The sequence below is a fragment of the Coenobita brevimanus genome, chromosome 5 (assembly GCF_032717465.1).
Source record: "Coenobita brevimanus isolate Jiangsu-jjx chromosome 5, ASM3271746v2, whole genome shotgun sequence".
NCBI lineage: Eukaryota > Metazoa > Arthropoda > Malacostraca > Decapoda > Coenobitidae > Coenobita > Coenobita brevimanus.
In genome coordinates, this window is record NC_136958.1 from 40,167,958 (window position 1) to 40,187,243 (window position 19,286).

General features: G+C 40.9%; 1 protein-coding gene across 2 annotated transcripts in view; it reads left to right on the plus strand.

The window, feature by feature from the left end:
* The first annotated feature begins 32 nt into the window (after window positions 1-32).
* The window catches only part of vtd (RAD21 cohesin complex component verthandi), a 29,465-nt gene continuing 10,211 nt past the window's right edge, over window positions 33-19,286 (plus strand). For both annotated transcript variants that reach the window (XM_080271080.1, XM_080271087.1), the window contains exons 1-6: window positions 33-148; window positions 9,924-10,075; window positions 10,550-11,812; window positions 12,773-12,874; window positions 13,124-13,345; window positions 13,614-13,718. In XM_080271080.1, coding sequence (XP_080127206.1) covers window positions 9,932-10,075; window positions 10,550-11,812; window positions 12,773-12,874; window positions 13,124-13,345; window positions 13,614-13,718 — 1,836 coding nt within the window. In that variant the 5' untranslated portion in view covers window positions 33-148; window positions 9,924-9,931. The remainder of the gene's footprint in view (window positions 149-9,923; window positions 10,076-10,549; window positions 11,813-12,772; window positions 12,875-13,123; window positions 13,346-13,613; window positions 13,719-19,286) is intronic.

A 19,286-nucleotide genomic window follows, 5' to 3' on the forward strand; every position in this document is an offset into this window, starting at 1 on the left:
GAAGTTGCCTTGGCCGCGGATGTAAACAATCACAATATTGCGGCTATATTTCTGTGTTGTTCCCGCCAAAAGCTAAATATATGTACCAGGTGGAGCACCACACGGTTCTGAACACCCACTACAGTTATTCGTAGGTGCAAGAAGTAAGGTAAGTGTATCAGTGCGTATTTGTAGGTGTTTTAATGTAGGCAACATTCCTCGAACTGGAGCTCACTTCTGATTGTAATTACAGTCTTGGCCATTTTCATTATTTGGGCTTATTTTGTACTGTATAACATTGTCAGGGGTGGATAGTTGTACATTGGTCAATATATGGATGCACATCATGGCAGAGTTTTTGGCAGCAAAGGTTTAGGGTGGAATAGGCTCTACCTGAGGCCATTTTGTCAAGACCAAATGCTACCTTAGGGTTGGATCCATATCATGCAAAATTTCTTGGAATTCTGTCCTGTGGTTTGGTAAAAGATTTCGGTTTTAATGCAGTGACTTTTGGTGTTATTGCTGACGTTAGAGATGTTCTGGTAGTGGATGTGGTAATGTCATATATAGCAGCGACAGTAAAAATACATTTGGATCAATTTTTATCAATTAAAATGAGAACAGCTACACATTAATTTCATATTGGAGTGAAGTGTTGACAGGAGTGTTTTATTTTTTCTCACTAAGCTAAGCGAATGTATTTTTTTTTTTTTAATAGGGTGATACATTATTTGACAGTGTATTGCTTTGATTTTATGGAGTATAAAGTATATTTTGTAATTGTTGAGCTTTAGTTTACAGTTATTTTTGGTACTTGTTACAAAACCATAATACTGGATTCCTTCTAATAACGAGAATCACCACATTAGGGAACCTTGAGGGTTTAATTAAGTCGGTGTATTTTACTTTTTTTTTTTTTTTTTTTTTTTTTTTCCCACTAGGGAAAGGATTTACCCTTATTTTTATTGATTTTTAGATTAAATTATGCTGCAAATGACCCCTGATCCCTTTATGGGGTCGAAGTCAAATACGAAACAAAAAACTTCGTAAATCAAACAAAATACTTTTTTTTTCCCCCCCCCCAAACCAAAACTAATCTAACAACCTAACCTAACCTAAATTAATTGTGAAAGCCACTTCATTCATTCATTGCCAGATGCCATGTATCCCAGTCGGGGTTGCCAAGGGCTTAGAGTTAATTGTTTTGCAGGGAGGGGCACTAATCCTCCACCAACCCCACGACATGTAGGGAGAATGTTATGCCAACAGCATCTGGTGTTCCCAGGCGGTCACCCATCCAAGTACTAACCAGACCCACTTACTGTAGAGAAATGTCAGTTTGGCTTCGGCAGGCTCAGCACTACTGGAGGTGTGTACCACCACCCTGCCCTGACCATGTGCACTTTACAGGGGATTCAGTCTTGCAGCATTGAGAGTTCTCTTCCCTGATGTTGTTTGATAAACAGATACTGTATCTTGCCGGGTACTGTTTACGATGGCGTGCCTGAATACCAGGGCACTTGACCCACTCCTTAAAGTGGTGCAACCACCATTCAGTTGTATGTATGAGTCTTGACACGAGGACATCTTGAAAATGCGTGCCGCTTTCCGACATGGACAATCCCAGGCAACCTCGGCAAATGTGGGGTCGGGTCAGGTCGGGTAAAATACCGAACTCTCGTTGGTTAGTTTTAAACACCCGCCACTTCGGGTAATCCCCAGTCATCTTTGTTTCTTTTGGGTCAGGTCGGGTCGAGCAATTCCAAGATGACCGTCAGGTTGCAGCACCATCAGAGCTCATAATTTTCCACCCATTGCAAGGTAAAGGTCTCGCGTCACAGTATGGCGAAGTGTTATGCGACAAAATTGAAAACACCTTAAAGACACAATTGCAAAGGAAATATCATGGAGGAAACCCCCCTCCCCCTCCCTTATTTGAGGAGTTTATGTCATAAAATGGGCTGGAATACCCGACGGGCTAAACTGAAATAAACCAAAACAATACTGCAATCGCTAGGTTGTGGTACATGTTTACAGAACCATATCACCACATTACAGACCGCAGATTATCTCGCTTATTTTTTATTTGCAGATGAAACGTCAGCCAATTGAAATAAGGGTAAATTCTTCCCCTCACATGGTTGGCTACCCCTTTACAGTTTAACAGTATGGCTCAGTAGGAATCAGCTTTCCAAGAATAGGAGCTATCCTTGCGACTGGAGAAATGCCAGATATCACCAGTATTTTAATTTTTCGGACAGAAAAAAAATCATGTCAGGCAATGATTGAATGGCCTTTTTCATGCATCTTATATATTGTAAAAATATGTAAATATTCTATTTCTTCTCTATAAAACAGTGCTTTGTCAATGCAGCATGAAAAAATATAGCAATATAAAAAATATTTCACAGCAGTTGCAGCCTGGTTTATGCATGCATAGAAATATATATGTATATCTTTAACCAACAATAATAGTTGATTATAATTCATACTAACACATTAAACTCCCTGAGAGTAAGAATAAAAATTAATTCACTTCAAGAAAGCATGTTGATATTTAGTTGCTGCCTCTGGTACAACAAGTTTTCCAAGCAAACCAAAACAGTTGTGTCTTTCCTCACTCTCACATACTCCATCAGCTGGCTTGCTTCGTACGTCTGGCAGCGCCAGGCTTCGATTCGCCGTTACATTTTAGAGTCTAATAAATATTAAACTATGGATAGACCATATTTTGCCATTTTTTGTACAAGTCAGATTATATACGAATGTCATTATTCTTACGCTTTTTTTGCTTCTTACAGTCCAGCAACAGTCTTATTGGCAGATACTCTCCTAACCTTCTTAGGGAAGAATATATAAATATACGAATTTTTAGGTGATATTATGGGTGAAATGCACAAGTAAGAGTAATTTACATTTTTTTAAAGGTATTTGCTTAACCAATATCGTAAATATCAATCAGAAAAAGAACACTGAAGTTTAACTAAGACCCCCTTAGCCCGTCAAAACGAAAACGAGACGGTTTCTGGCGGTGTCTGGCAGATTTTCCACTTCATGCGAACGCTCCTATTAGGGCAGCTCATACCTGCTGGCATGCCAGCTCCATTTTTTACACACTTCATCACCAGAATAGACAAGAGAGTAGGGGCTGAGTTTTGTGCCATATGCAGGATAGTTACACTGCTAAAAGGACTTCAGATTATGAATCATAGGCTAGTTATTCAATAAAATTGAACAAGCTTTGACCTAGTTGTGAGTGGAGAGACTTTTTAAATGATACAACTGAGTCAGCACTAATGGCATCATCAGACAGAGAACTCGGGGAGGTGGGGGACTAAAAAAAATTACAACCCCCCCCCATTTTTTTTTTTTTTTTTTTTTTTTTTTTTTTTTTTTGGGTGAAAATAAACATAAAAATGCATTTCAAGCCATTTTAGGCATTAACCTACCTAAATGTTAACCTAAGCCAGATTGGTGTCATTTGAGCCAAACCAAGAACAATTTCCATTCTTATCCTTAATCACCAAAGTCCATCTTGACTCTCATATTTCAAAATGAGACAGACCCACTTCCAGACCTTAGATTGGCTGAATCCGGACCATACTGCACCAGCAAAAACAAAAACATACTGCTTATGTCCATAATGCACCACCACCTTTGATGGACAAAACAAACGAGCTGCCAGCATTGTCACATTAAAGACCACACAATATTGCACTTGTTTTTTATTTCCAGATAAAATGTCACAGAAGAAAGTTGACCTTGAACTGTGCGGTGTATTGATTCCTGTTATTATTTCTTTGGAATCTGGTGTTATGGTTTTGTAAACATTATCCTTATTTTTTATATGGATGTCTCTTGTCTGATGCACATACAGTAAAAGTACTAAATACTTTATGATTACACCAACCGATACCTTCGCCATTGCATGGTTGTGTGATTATTACTGAGTGTTCTTAAATGCACTCCTTCCCCTCCATGCACATGTTAGAATGCACACTGAAGTGGATTATAATAACCAGGGGGATTGGAGAAGCAAAGCTCCCACCTTGGTTTCCTGGTGGTATATACCGTATAATTTTCTAATTGCACGTCTGAATTCTGCATTACTGTGTTATTATTATTATTATTTATTATTATTAGATTATCCCTTTAATTTTTATTTTTGTTATTTTTTATGGGTTTTCATGTTTCAAATGCTTTTTATGTTTATATATATATCAGAAATGCCCAGTTTTGCAGTTTTCTTCCCTCCATGGCAGAATAAGGCATTTCTGAGGAAAAAGAGCGTTAAAAAAAATTACGGTATTGAAACTTTAACAAACACAATGGGTACAAGAGAGCTTTACCCCCACCCGTACCCTCCCTAAGACCCTGTTGTGACAACCATGCAGACTGCCACAAAACCTAACCTTGAAAGCCACCCAGACTAGGACAGCCACCTACCTTCTTCATCAAGGAAATGCCCCTCACCTCCCTCCCTCCCTCCCAAATGATGATATAATCTCATAAAACACAGTGAGAAGATTATGGGACCATTATGATCCCAACAAAAAATTCCTGGATTTGTTTGACATGCTGATGCATCCAGTCGGTAAAATTGCTCGTAAAGGTACCATACTGTTGCAGGTTTTCAGGTAGTCTATTTTGTACATGTTAGTTTTCCATATAAAATCCAGCATTATATAAGTATCTGTGGTGTATATAGTACAGGTACTAAAAAAATTTTCCTTGATAACATCACAATGGAAGAGAACAGTTTAACTTTCTCTGTAGCAGTTCTCATGTTATGCCATTTCTTTTATATTATTATTGTTATAGTTATTGTTACTTATACTTTTTTTTCACCATCATCAGAAGACATGAAAGTGTTTACAAGATTTTTTTTTTTTTTTTTTCCATATACAGTATTGAGATACTTTAATGGTGGTTTTCATACTATGCAAAACTGCAATGATCGGAAAAGCTACTGATAAAACAAACCCAGACTGAGAAGATATTACTGTGCTGACTTATAAAGTAGGCAAAGCAGTACCAGGAATCTGCTTACTTAGGCTAAAGCCCTAACTAATCCAATATCTATCTGTCTGTCTGTCTATTGCCATCCGGCTTAATCCCGTAAGGGGTGGCCACAAACAAACCGCCTCCATGTTGCCCTGTCTCCCACCATTTCATTGCTCTGCTCCCAGCTCACATCCCTCTTGTATACCTCTCCACTCCATCCCTCCATCTCATCCTTGGCCTCCTCCTTCAATCTCCCCCCTCCCCCTCACTCACATACACTCTTTTCATCAGTCTCTCAATCTCCATCCTCTCCACATGGCCAGACCACCTCATTGTGTTTCTCCTAACGCTTCCTATCACATCCACGTCCACACCACATATCCTTCATTTCCTCATTTGTCAGTCTCTCTCCATCTTTCCTTTCACTTTTTATTACTCTTCTTTCCTTCTCAGATTGCTTTACATTGAGTGACAAGCCTAATGGTTTCCTGTAAGCCAGGAAATCATTTACAGTGCTGGGTGGTAACCATATAACCAACCCATACATGTCAATGAGTGGGGTGGCAGAAGGTTAGTGCCCCTCCCCATAAAACAACTAACTCAAAGACAAGTGGCCACCCCAAGTGGGATCATAGCATCTGGCTGTAGATACCCTGTAGGTAGATTTTTTATATGCAGTATAGATAGAGATCCAGCATCATCATTCTGACCTCCTTTCCCACCCTATTGTAGGATGAGGAATAGCAACGTCCAGACAGCTAAAGTTTGCCCATTTCAATTTGCCACACATCATTCAAGCCCACAGAATCCTGGCTCCATCTGATAGACCAAAAAATTTAACCACGTTCGGTAGCTTCCCATATACCGGTACTTAAACGATAGAGCCATACAAATGCTGTCACGTTAAAAAGAGGTGCCAAATCGCTGATCATGCGCTTCTCTCAAAATTCATCCAGCCAGTTTGATCTCTTGTCAGTCCCTTAGCCTCACCAACTTCCATACCTCGTTTCCTCACACACTCATCCACCATATCTTTCTACCTTCTTGGCCTACCTCACCTCCTTCCTCCTTCAGATTAATTCAGATATACCCTTTTCATACATATATACAGTACTGTGTATATATATATATATATATATATATATACACTATACATATATATTGTACATATATAATTTTCAAAAAATGGGTGTTATAAGTGTAAGGTGGAAGAGGGCATGGGTATGTAAATTTCCAGGTCAATCTCTGCTCACATTTACTCATAAAATGCACCAAATGAAACCACAGAAAATTCAGTTTTCAGTCGAACTTACATTACAGTAAAACCTCACTATAACGGACTAATTGGGACCCAAGCCATTCTGATAGAAGCGACATCTGGACTTCCCCCTGCTAACCTGGACTTTTTCCAGTATATCATATTAGTCCAGATTGCACCAACGGTTTTTAAACTTTCACTACCGTTGCAGTACTGTATTGAATTATACATTTACAACAAAATGGAGAGGAGAAAGTGTGAGAGAATGGGAGTATGGATGGGGTATATGTGCAGGAGTAGATGAGAATGAGAGGGCAAAGGAAGGAGTGTGTATAGTTGTGAGTAAAAGATGGAAGAAGAGCATAAGACAGTATGGATCAGTTGGGTCAAGGATTGTGTGGGTAAAGTTGAAAGTTGGAATACAAATGTGGGCGATTGTGTGTGTGTATGCGCCAACGCAAGATCGTGCTAGAAGAGTGAGAGAAGAGTTCTGGACAAATGTGGAAGTGTGCATGGAAAAGTTTGGAAGGAATGAGAGAGTGTTTTTGATCGGTGATATGAATGGTAAAGTTGGTAATGTGAAGGTGGATGGAATAGTTGGTGAGTGGGGTGTGCCTGCTGAGATAGATGAGAATGGGAGTGCGTTAGTGGACATCTGTGCTGGGAGGGGGTTGGTAATAGCCAATACCCTCTTCAGGCATAAAATGATCCAAAGGTATACATGGCGAGTGATGAGAAGGGTGGGTGGTGAACTGAATGAAAGGAAGGCAATGATTGATTATGTGTGTGTGGATGAAAGGATGCGAAGATGTATATTGGATGCAAGAGTTTATAGAGGTTGGGGGAGTGGCCTTTCTGACCACTACTTGGTGGTGGCCAGAATTAGGATGCAAGTAAGATGGAGGAATAGAAGGGAAAGACGAGAGGAAGGAGTAGTTGCAAGGAGAGTGGAAAGGTTACAAGAGGATGAGAAAAAGGCAGAGTATAAGAGAGAAGTGGAGGAACGATTGGGCAAATATGAATTGGAGCAGATGGGAGACGTGGAAGGTGTGTGTAAGATATTTACAGAAGAAATATGTGCAGCATGTGATGTGGTGTGTGGAAGGAAGAGAAGACGGAGGGGGGTGCAAGGAACAGCGTGGTGGACTGAAGAGGTGAAACAGGCTGTGGCACAAAAGAAGAAAGCATACAATGAATGGATGAGAAATAGGGGCGTGGAAGAAGTTGAGAGGCAGAAGAGAGAGTTATATGTGGAAAGGAAGAGAGAGGTGAAAAGATTAGTAAGAGAGAGTAAGAAGAGAGTGGATCAGGAATTTGGAAGGAATTTGAGTGTAAAGTGGAGGGACTGTAAGAAAATTTTCTGGAGAGAAGTGAAAAGAGTAAGACAGGGTGGAAGTGAAGTTAGCAGGGGAGTGAAAGATAAACATGGTAGATTACTAGTGGAGAAGGGAGAAAAAGTGAGCAGATGGAGAGAACACTTTAAGGAATTGTGGAACGTAGAGGATGGAAGTAATGCGAGTATAAGTGGCTGGGGAATGGCTGGGAGAAGGAGGGAGGTGAGAAGACAGGTAGAAATCAGTAGGATAGAGGTTGTGGAAGCAATGAAGAAAGTTAAATCGTGGAAAGCCCCAGGAATTGATGGAGTGTGTGGTGAGATGCTGAAGCATGGGGGAGAGATAGTAGTAGAATGGATGTGGAAGATGTGCAGATTGGCCTGGGAGGAAGGTAGAGTCCCGGAGGATTGGAAGTCAGGTATAATTATTCCCTTGTACAAAGGAAAAGGGGAAAAAGAAGTGTGTGGTAATCATAGGGGCATTTGTCTTCTTAGTATAATAGGAAAAGTGTATGGTAGGATACTTACAGACAGAGTTAGAGAAAGAACAGAGAAATTAGTTGGAGAAGAACAGGGAGGCTTTAGGAAGGGGAAGAGGTTGTGTAGATCAGATATTCATTCTTAGATCTTTAGTGGAAAAGTTTCTAGAGAAGGGAAAGAAGTTGTATGCGGCTTTCATGGATTTGGAGAAAGCATATGACAGGGTGGATAGACAAGGATTGTGGAAAGTGTTAAGAATATATGGAGTAGATGGGGAAGTTGTTGAATGCTGTGAAGAGTATGTATGATGGTGCTAAGGCTGCAGTGCGTGTGGATGGTGAACTAAGTGAATTTTTCTCTTTGAAAGTTGGTTTGAAACAGGGATGTGTCATGTCTCCATGGTTGTTCAATCTGTACATGGATGGGGTAATAAAAGAGGTACAAGGTAGGGTAGTGGATGTTGGAGTGGCCCTGGTGAGAGAGGATAGTGTTTGGAAACTCCCTGTACTGTTGTTTGCAGATGATACTGTGTTGTTGAGTGAAGATGAAGGGGAGCTGCAAGGCTTGGTGGATGAGTTTGAGAGAGTGTGTAAGAAACGGAACCTGAAGGTGAATGTAGGGAAGAGTAAAGTGATGGTCTTTGAGAGAGGTGAAGTCAGTGAATGTATAGCGAGGTTGGATGGTGAGGAATTGGAAAATGTGAGTACGTTTAAGTATTTGGGTAGTGTGATGAGTAAGGATGGAGGATTTGAGGGTGAAGTGCTAGAAAGCGTACAACAGGTAAGAAATGTTGATGGTTCCTTGAAAGCAGTGATAAGAAAACAGGGAAGTGAGCATGGAAGTAAAAAAGTTACTACATGACAGTATTGTGATACCAACTCTAACGTACGGAAGTGAAGCTTGGACGTTGTTGGAAGGACACAAGTCAAGAGTGAGAGCAGTGGAAATGAGTTATTTAAGAGGAGCTTGTGGAGTCACGTGGAGAGACAGGCTGACGAATGAGGATATAAAGGAGCGTTGTGGTGTTGATGTGGATGTGATAGGAAGCGTTGTGAGGAACACACTGAGGTGGTTTGGCCATGTGGAGAGGATGGAGGGTGAAAGACTGACGAAGAGAGTGTATGTGAGTGAGGTGGAGGGTGGAAGAGGGAGGGGGAGACCGAGGATGAGATGGAGGGATGGGGTGGAGAGGTATATGAGAGAGGGGGGTGTGAGTTGGGAGCAGGGTAGTGAAATGGCGGGGGACAGGGAGACTTGGAGGCGATTTGTTTGTGGCCACCCCAAACGGGATTGAGGCGTCTGGCAATAGATAGATAGATAGATAGACTTCAGTAATGAGATGGTTTAACATATATATAATAATACTGTACTGTACATTGATAAACATTTCGTTTATTTACCTTATTGTGATGAACATAGCTGAAATGGTCAGGCAGTACAGACCGCTTCTGGCATTATTGAACTTTTTCTGATATACAGCATAAGAATTTAGTCTGGTCAGCTCTTAGATTTTGATAAATGCAAATTCCCATCTATTGCAGCACGTTATATCGAGGTTTTACTATATATGGTATATGATGCAGTTTTCCTTGGAACAGTTTGTAATGTATGTTGCCATTCTTGGATTGATTACAGTGCTGTATTCTTTTTAATGCTGTAAGTCAGTATTCACAAAAACATAACATTTCTGCCCTAGTTTCCATTTTCTGTTTAATGTGTACAGAATGTGTGATGGTTGTCACAGGTAAGGGAATATTTTGTGGCTTCTCAACAAGCAGGTTTATTGTCTTAATTGCTTTTATGAAAAAAAATAGTTTTACTGGAAATGTAGGTAAACTGTGAACTTAATTTTGGTTCAACATATTTCAGGAAGCAGTATGTTCTATGCACACTTCGTGTTGGCCAAAAAGGGCCCCTTGGCCCGAATTTGGCTGGCAGCCCATTGGGACAAGAAACTTACCAAAGCTCATGTTTTTGAGACTAACATAGAAAAGTCAGTTGATGGCATTCTTCAGCCAAAGGTGAGTGGTGTTTGTAAGAAAACTCTAATGGAAACAGAATCATGTTCACTTTCTGAATGCTTGATACTGCATATACTGAACCATTCATTTGTAAAAGTACTTACAGTATAAATAATGTTCATAAATGTAATAAGTGCACTTGTAGACAGGAAATTTTAGTACAGTAAGGTGCTGGAGAGAGATACCTACCTTTGGTGAGACTGATATTGGTTAGCTCCACTGCCTGATTATATAAACATCCCACATGTCACACCTTATACTGTACCTCTAAAGGAGAGTATGGACTACAGGAGAAGGAAACTTGAGCTTATAGTTCTTTGGGTTCTTGTCCAAATGAATCCCGGGATCACAACAATGGCAGCAGCAATAATACAGTGATGTGTACAGGATTATGGTGGCTGGCCATAGGTAGATAGTGTTAGACATTTTGTTAAAGAAGTGCAGATCCTAACACTGATCTTTTAATATGTACAGGTGAAAATGGCCTTGCGCACCTCGGGGCACCTGTTGCTGGGTGTGGTGCGCATATACTCTCGCAAGGCCAAATACCTCTTAGCTGACTGTAATGAGGCTTTTGTCAAAATCAAGATGGCATTTCGACCTGGGATGGTGGACCTGCCAGAGGATATCCGTGAGGCAGCAGTCAGTGCCATCACTCTCCCAGAGGTGTTTCATGATTTTGATTCTGGCATGCCAGAGTTAAATGATGTGGACATTCAGGCTCAGTTCACTCTCAACCAGTCTCGAGCTGAGGAAATCACCATGAGGGAGGACTATGGTCATATATCACTTGTTACTGGAGATGACAGCTTTGGTGACATTGGATTTGAGGAACCACCAGACATCATGAGAGATGCCTCAGCCATGGACCAGACTCTTGACCACTCCAGCCTTATCTTTGGTGATGGGGCACCCCTTGACAAAGAGAAAGAACCTGGAGTTAGCAAGGAGCAGGATTCAAGATTAGCAGCTGCACGCGCAGATGCTTCCACTCTTGATTTGGAAGCTCCAATCAGGGATGATGGCTTTGGTGGCAATTTAGGCCAAGATATTATTGCTGGGGGATTGTTTGAAGGTGGTCTTTTTGATGACACTCCCATTGGTGAAGGTCCCAGTCTAGAGGAACCCAAGGAAGAGAGACATGATGACTCTGATGATGATGCCGCTGCAGATTTAGACAGATTTGGAGGTCCACCTTCTGTTGGGCCCCCAAGCTCCCCTGAGGGATCCCGCCCCTCGTCTCCTAAGCCTGAAGCGCAGGATCCAGCAGAGCAGCCTGATGCACCTCCAGAGGAAGCTCAGGAGGCTCCACCAGCTGCCCAAGGGGATGAAGCAATGGCTGGGCATGATCAGACAACACTTCTGCAAAATGAGGAAGAGAGCTTTGCCCTAGCACCAGTGGATGCCTCAGCCATAAAATCTGGTTGGCCTAGGGCCAAGAGAAAGAGGAAGCTGATTGTAGATGAAGTGAAAAACATTTCTGGGGAGGAAATGAAGGCCCAATTGTCAGATACCACTGATATTGTAACAACCCTTGACCTGGCTCCCCCCACCAAACGGCTCATGCATTGGAAGGAGACAGGTGGGGTGGAAAAATTATTTGCACTTCCTGGTCGCCCCATCTACGCACGCACCCTGGCTCGCATCTACCAACGTCACCTCACCTCAGAGCCTGCTGCTAATGAGGACTTTGGCATGGCTGGAGATAGAGAGCTGGAGAATCTCAGTCTAGAAGTGGTTAGTATAATTTTTATATATCCTTTATTTTTAGGGAAATGTTGATTATTACATCATAGTTGAAATTAGAAGAAGTGTTTTCATGAATATTTACAGTAAACCCTCATAATAAAGCTTGCTATCTTAAAATACTGAAGTATATTGTCATGGGCAGTGGGTGGATTACATTTTCTTAGTATAAGAGTGTGCAGCCATCATTTTTAAATCTTTCTGCCTGTGGAGATATTTTCTACTATGATGAAATTATCTACAGTAAGCAAGAATTAAATACAAAGGATCTTCTCAAACAACAGAGGTTGTCCAAGATTGTTCTATATTTTTCTGCCTGGAGACATCTTTCTGACTTTGGGAAGGAGGGTGGAGGCTGTCTGACATCAGACAGAATTAATTACAAAAAGACACCCTCAAGATGAAGGTGGTGATTAATTTTGTAGTTGGGTAACATTTTCTGGTATGTAAAGCAATATGCATGATTATAATAAGATGTGAAGGAAACAAAAAGTTATGTAAGGTGATTGTGTTGTACTCTAATTTTTTCTATTTAGTTTTGCCTGCAGTTGCCTTCTATACATCTTGAAAGCTGAGTTACAATAGATGAACACCAGAATAGCATGCTGGTGATGAAGAGGTGCTATGGAAAGGATATAGAGCTGTAACATTGTCTTCTTCTCTCATGCTCACTGGGAGTGGGCAAGATGTTGTTCCTGGTGGATAATGATGATGACGATGTCCTAATAGAACATGGCTTAGAAAACTTTTTGAGTTAACTATGATATTGCTATAGAAATCTTTAGGGCTACCTGTGCTATATTTGCATTTGGTGTGAAACTCTGGGTCTCATAAAATTTCCTGTTATGTCGTGCTTTTTCTGCCTTTGAGCTGTTAGAAATAAATCGCAAAGAGATGAAAATCCACGCCAAATTAAAGTGAAAACAAATTACCGTTATGTTCACTTAACAGGTACGTGAAGCAGAAGACGCTGAGGCCACAACGACCATCAAAACCCGAGGGCGACCAAACAAAAGGAAACAACCCGAGCCAGACCCAGACGAAGAGGAAGAGGTATGATACTGAGCCCCATATAGTTCTGGTGACTTTCTTTTTAGTTTTTTGCTGTTGCCCGCTTGTGTTTATTCAAATCAGGAAAGTGCCTTTGTATTGAATTTTTTTTTTTTTTTTTTTTTTTTTTTTTTTTTTTTTTGAGACTTTCTTAGCCATATAGTTCAAAAGTCTATCCTAATTCAATGAAAATGTAAGGACCAGTAGTCCCTAGCTGTGAGAGGTACTTTAAAATTGCTGTTTACTTTCTAGCTGCAAGTGCTCAATGTTACAACAAGACAGACAAGAAGTTCCGATGCCGCCAATGCCAATGCAGAGCTGCAGTCCCCCGTCCAGGCTGCCCAGACTCCAGCCCCTTTGGCTCCTGTGGAGGAACAGCCACAGCCAGAGCCTACACCACAGCCTCAGCCGGAGCCACAAGAACAACAGCAGCAGCAGCCACAGCAGCAACCAGATGTTGTCACTTTGGATGAGGTAAAAATCTTTGTGTTTCAAGTCTTATATTTTAAAGTGCTCTTGATATAGGCCTTTGTAAGGTTTTTGTTAAATTTAAGGAAAGTAATGATGACAAAGGTATGGAAGAGACAGTGTGACTTTAGAATCACAGGACATGTGTATCTGGAAGAGACGGTTTGCCTTTGGAATTGGCTATATAGAGTCATAGGACAAATGTGTAATTGATCATGAAGATCCTATATATCAGAGTAAATCAGTGCCAGTACATTATGGGGTTGTATTGCAGAAAGAGGAAGAAGAAGCTCCAGCTGCTGATAAGGATGCTAGTGCTAACAACCCTCCTCCACAGAGTCCTGGACAACCCCTCCTAGACAATGCCGAACCACACCAGGTAGACACGGTTTTTCTCATTTCCTTGTTGAACTTAGGTGTATGGTTACTTGCCGTGTAGATTAACTTTCCCCATTCAGCTGTCATCCTATATATATTTATTCATTTTTAAGTGAACTGCATTCTTTCTTTTTCTTTTGAGTATCATAGAGAAAGCTATTAATACAGTAATACAATAATTGACGTCACTTACTCGGCTGAAGTGTTGCATGTAGTTCATTACCTTTCCATTGATAATATAAATGAGTTGATATGTTGCTGTCATCTTTTGTTGGGATACAGGACATAACAAACAGGTATGGTAATGCCAATACTGCTGTTACTATGGATCTTGCAGCACAGCATTTATTACGGTCCTCCAGTAATAATACTTGTGTGTGATTAAGTTGAGGAAAACCTCCGCTTCTGCTGTATGGTGTATGAAACAGTGAAATATTTTAGTTTTCTTAAAAGGTACATTTCATTTTTTTATCCATGTCACATTTCACCTTATCCACAACAACTGCAGAATATCCAGAGTCCACATTTTATGGAAGTTTTCACACCATCCATGAAGTTTGACTACAGAAAATTAATGGCTGACTTATAGAAATGTCATGACCTGAACAGCCATTATTAGCCCAGGTCAGGGTGACCATCTTTATTTTAAAATGTACAGAATATAGGTTTCCCTTGTTTAACATGCATAGAAAGAAAGTGGTATCATCTTCTGTGCTGAAAGAAAACCTTTCTGCTTCAAGAATTTTCACAGAAATCCTCACCCTACATTAATAAATACCCATAATATTGGCAGGTCCTATTTATTTATAAAGAATGAAATTTGATTTAAGGATTTCTTATCAGAAGCTGAACAGGAATTAAGCATGATCAGCTGATCACATGAAAACAAACACCTTGAGTCAGTGTCATAATTATTATTATTATTATTATTATTATTTTTTTTTTTTTTTTTTTTTTAAATACAAAAACTGGTTGAAATGTGTGGTAACAAAAGCATTCAAAAAGCTGATTACTAAGAGGGATAGCCCATATGAAAACAAAGCATTACATCACAAACAAAATGGAGAGGAGAAAGTGTGAGAGAATGGGAGTATGGATGGGGTATATGTGCAGGAGTAGGTGAGAATGAGAGGGCAAAGGAAGGAGTTTGTATAGTTGTGAGTAAAAGATGGAAGAGGAGCATAAGACAGTATGGATCAGTTGGATCAAGGATTGTGTGGGTAAAGTTGAAAGTTGGAATACAATTGTGGGCGATTGTGTGTGTGTATGCACCAACGCAAGATCGGGCTAGAGGAGTAAGAGAAGAGTTCTGGACAAATGTAGAAGTGTGCATGGAAAAGTTTGGAAGGAATGAGAGAGTGTTTTTGATTGGTGATATGAATGGTAAAGTTGGGAATGTGAAGGTGGATGGAATAGTTGGTGAGTGGGGTGTGCCTGCTGAGATAGATGAGAATGGCAGTGCGTTAGTGGACATTTGTGCTGGGAGGGGGTTGGTGATAGCCAATACCCTCTTCAGGCATAAAATGATCCACAGGTATACATGGCGAGTGATGAGAAGGGTGGGTGGCGAACTGAATGAAAGGAAGGCAATGATTGATTATGTGTGTGTGGATGAAAGGATGCGAAGATGTATATTGGATGCAAGAGTTTATAGAGGTTGGGGAGTGGACTTTCTGACCACTACTTGGTGGTGGCCAGAATTAAAGTCCAAGTAAGATGGAGGAACAGAAGAAGGGAAAGACGAGAGGAAGGAGTAGTTGCAAGGAGAGTGGAAAGGTTACAAGAGGATGAGAAAAAGGCAGAGTATAAGAGAGAAGTGGAGGAACGATTGGGCAAATATGAATTGGAGCAGATGGGGGACGTGGAAGGTGTGTGTAGAATATTTACAGAAGAAATATGTGCAGCATGTGATGTGGTGTGTGGAAGGAAGAGAAGACGGAGGGGGGTGCAAGGATCAGCGTGGTGGACTGAAGAGGTGAAACAGGCTGTGGCACAAAAGAAGAAAGCATACAATGAATGGATGAGGAATAGGGGCGTGGAAGAGGTTGAGAGGCGGAAGAGAGAGTTATATGTAGAAAGAAAGAGAGAGGTGAAAAGATTAGTAAGAGAGAGTAAGAAGAGAGCGGATGAGGAATTTGGAAGGAATTTGAGTGTAAAGTGGAGGGACTGTAAGAAAATGTTCTGGAGAGAGGTGAAAAGAGTAAGACAGGGTGGAAGTGAAGTTAGCAGGGGAGTGAAAGATAAAAATGGTAGATTACTAGCGGAGAAGGGAGAAAAAGTGAGCAGATGGAGAGAACACTTTAAGGAATTGTTGAACGTGGAGGATGGAAGTAATGAGAGTATAAGTGGCTGGGGAATGGCTGGGAGAAGGAGGGAGGTGAGAAGACAGGAAGAAATCAGTAGGATAGAAGTTGTGGAAGCAATGAAGAAAGTTAAATCAGGGAAAGCCCCAGGAATTGATGGAGTGTGTGGTGAAATGCTGAAGCATGGGGGAGAGATAGTAGTAGAATGGATGTGGAAGATGTGCAGATTGGCCTGGGAGGAAGGTAGAGTCCCGGAGGATTGGAAGTCAGGTATAATTATTCCCTTGTACAAAGGAAAAGGGAAAAGAAGTGTGTGGTAATCATAGGGGCATTTGTCTTCTTAGTATAATAGGAAAAGTGTATGGTAGGATACTTATTGACAGAGTTAGAGAAAGAACAGAGGAATTAGTTGGAAGAACAGGGAGGCTTTAGGAAGGGAAAAGGTTGTGTAGATCAGATATTCATTCTCAGATCTTTAGTGGAAAAGTTTCTAGAGAAGGGAAAGAAGTTGTATGCGGCTTTCATGGATTTGGAGAAAGCATATGACAGGGTGGATAGACTAGGATTGTGGAAAGTGTTAAGAATATATGGAGTAGATGGGAAGTTGTTGAATGCTGTGAAGAGTATGTACGATGGTGCGAAGGCTGCAGTGCGTGTGGATGGTGAACTAAGTGAATTTTTCTCTTTGAAAGTTGGGTTGAAACAGGGATGTGTCATGTCTCCATGGTTGTTCAATCTGTACATGGATGGGGTAATAAAAGAGGTACAAGGTAGGGTAGTGGATGTTGGAGTGGCCCTGGTGAGAGAGGATAGTGTTTGGAAACTCCCTGTACTGTTGTTTGCAGATGATACTGTGTTGTTGAGTGAAGACGAAGGGGAGCTGCAAGGCTTGGTGGATGAGTTTGGGAGAGTGTGTAAGAAACGGAATCTAAAGGTGAATGTAGGGAAGAGTAAAGTGATGGTCTTTGAGAGAGGTGAAGTCAGTGAATGTACAGCGAGGTTGGATGGTGAGGAATTGGAAAATGTGAGTACCGTATTTCGCGGCATATAAGACGCACTTTTTTGTCTCAAAGTTACCTTAAAATATCCCCATGCGTCCTGCACGTTAGACTAAGGCAGGTTAGTTAGGCTTCACTGAGAAGAAACTCTTATAAAGATGATTATCTCAATGCTTAGCAACCACAGGTGTTTTCTACAGTATGCAGACGATTTTATTTTTAAAAATAATATACACTAGTGTGTATATGCAGCAGATTTAAGAAACACCCGAGATCAGAAACACATAAAACTTTCGCGGGTTTGTTTACAGCTCAACTGGCTAACATCGTGAAGATATTTAGCGGTTTAGCAATTTAACAGTTTTGTATCCGCACAATTCCTGCAAGCTAACGTACATGATCACTGGTGAACTGTCTGCTAACCTTCTGAAAGGCAATCATGACCACTTTGCTTGCCATCCATTCACTAACGAGCAAAGCAATCATACTGGAGAGATGCTGGCTAGTGAAACTGCCAAGTCATCAAAACACTTTCGTCACGTATGGAAATACAGTAACCCTAATTAGGTCAGTTACTTTTGTGACATTTTGTGAGTGTATATATACAGCAGATATTAAAACACTCAAGTTCAAAAACACAAAGCATTCACGGTTTGTTTTCAGCTCAACTGGCCAATACCGTCAAGGGGTTTAGCGGTTTAGCAACTTAGCAGTTTAGTGTCTAGCGTACACCCTACTCTAGCAAGCTAACGTGCTCACTGGTGAACTGTCTGCTAACCTTCTGAAAGGCAATCATGACCACTTTGCTTGCCATCCATTCACTGACTAGGAAAGCAATCATGCTGGAGAGATGCTGGCTAGTGAAACTGCCAAGTCATCAAAACAGACTTTCGTCACGTATGGAAATTCAGTAACCCTAATTAGGTCAGTTACTTTTGTGACATTTTGTGAGTGTATATATGCAGCAGATATTAAAACATGCAAGTTCAAGAACACAAAGCATTCACGGGATTGTTTTCAGCTCAACTGGCCAATACCGTCAAGGGGTTTAGCGGTTTAGCAACTTAGCAGTTTAGTGTCTAGCATACACCCTACTCTAGCAAGCTAACAAAGTTACAGCTTCACTTTTTCAGCCAAGTGAAGTACTTTAGCAATGTCTATGCATCTCAGGGCACACCCAATTACAGTATTTTGTTATGAAAATAGGATAAAATTCACTGAGTAGCATAACTGATGCAATATCTGAAATAGCAGTGCCTGACGGGCATTCATATCAGCGTCCGCCATTTCTGCTGTATTCTTAGCAGACGAAGCGATCCGAATGATTAACAACGTTCACTCTCTGCATCTCTGCTGCCTAAGCAAAGCTCTCATGATCGGCAATGGGGATCATTTAGGCCGTAACGTCCAAATTTGTTTGGTTAGGTTAGGTTAGGTTGTAAAATCGTTTGCCATTTTGGACGTTACGGCCGAAACGACCAAAATCCTAAGGTGTAGGTGAGAGTTTGGTGTGGGTGTAGTTAAGGAAGTAGAAGTGGGAAGAGTCAGGCTAGGGAACTGATAATCAGCTTATTATAATCCCTTCAGCCCAGCAGTGTATTTTATAGTGTAGTTTATTCATGCTCGCCATATGATTTTATTCAATTCAGGAAACATGTACTGAGGAGGTTAATGTGGGCTGTATCAAATGCCCCAAGTCTGAATATCGCCTGTGCTCAGTTAAAACGATTGCCAAGTTAAAATCGTATGAAGTGTGGTACAAGCAATTCAATGGATGGTACTGAGGACCATTTACTGTATGAAAGTGACAGTGAAACAGTGATGATGACCGTGGTGATGACTTCCAGTGATGCTTCGGGACTCGGGGGAAGTAGTGATGAATTCTCAGGATTTGAAGACGAGTGAAATTTTCACCATGTCAGTAATATGAAGTGAATATAGGTTTTAGGTGATCATGACAGATGCAACCATGGAAAATTTAGGATCAATGGTGCTGTACACCTTTAGTCTTGCACTGACGATGTTTGGATGAATAAATTGTTTGAGATGTTTCATGTCCTTAAGTGATGATATTTATATTGAATAACCAAATACATTTTGATGTTTTTGGCATATAATAAAGCTACTGGGTACTCCAAAACGGACTGATGTAAATGTTTCAGAGGCGAGCGAATGTTGCATGTGGTGTGTACATGTGTGCGTGTGTGTGTGTACCATAGCGACTAGGAGGCAGCAGTGTTAAGACCAAAAATGGATGTTTTCACAGTA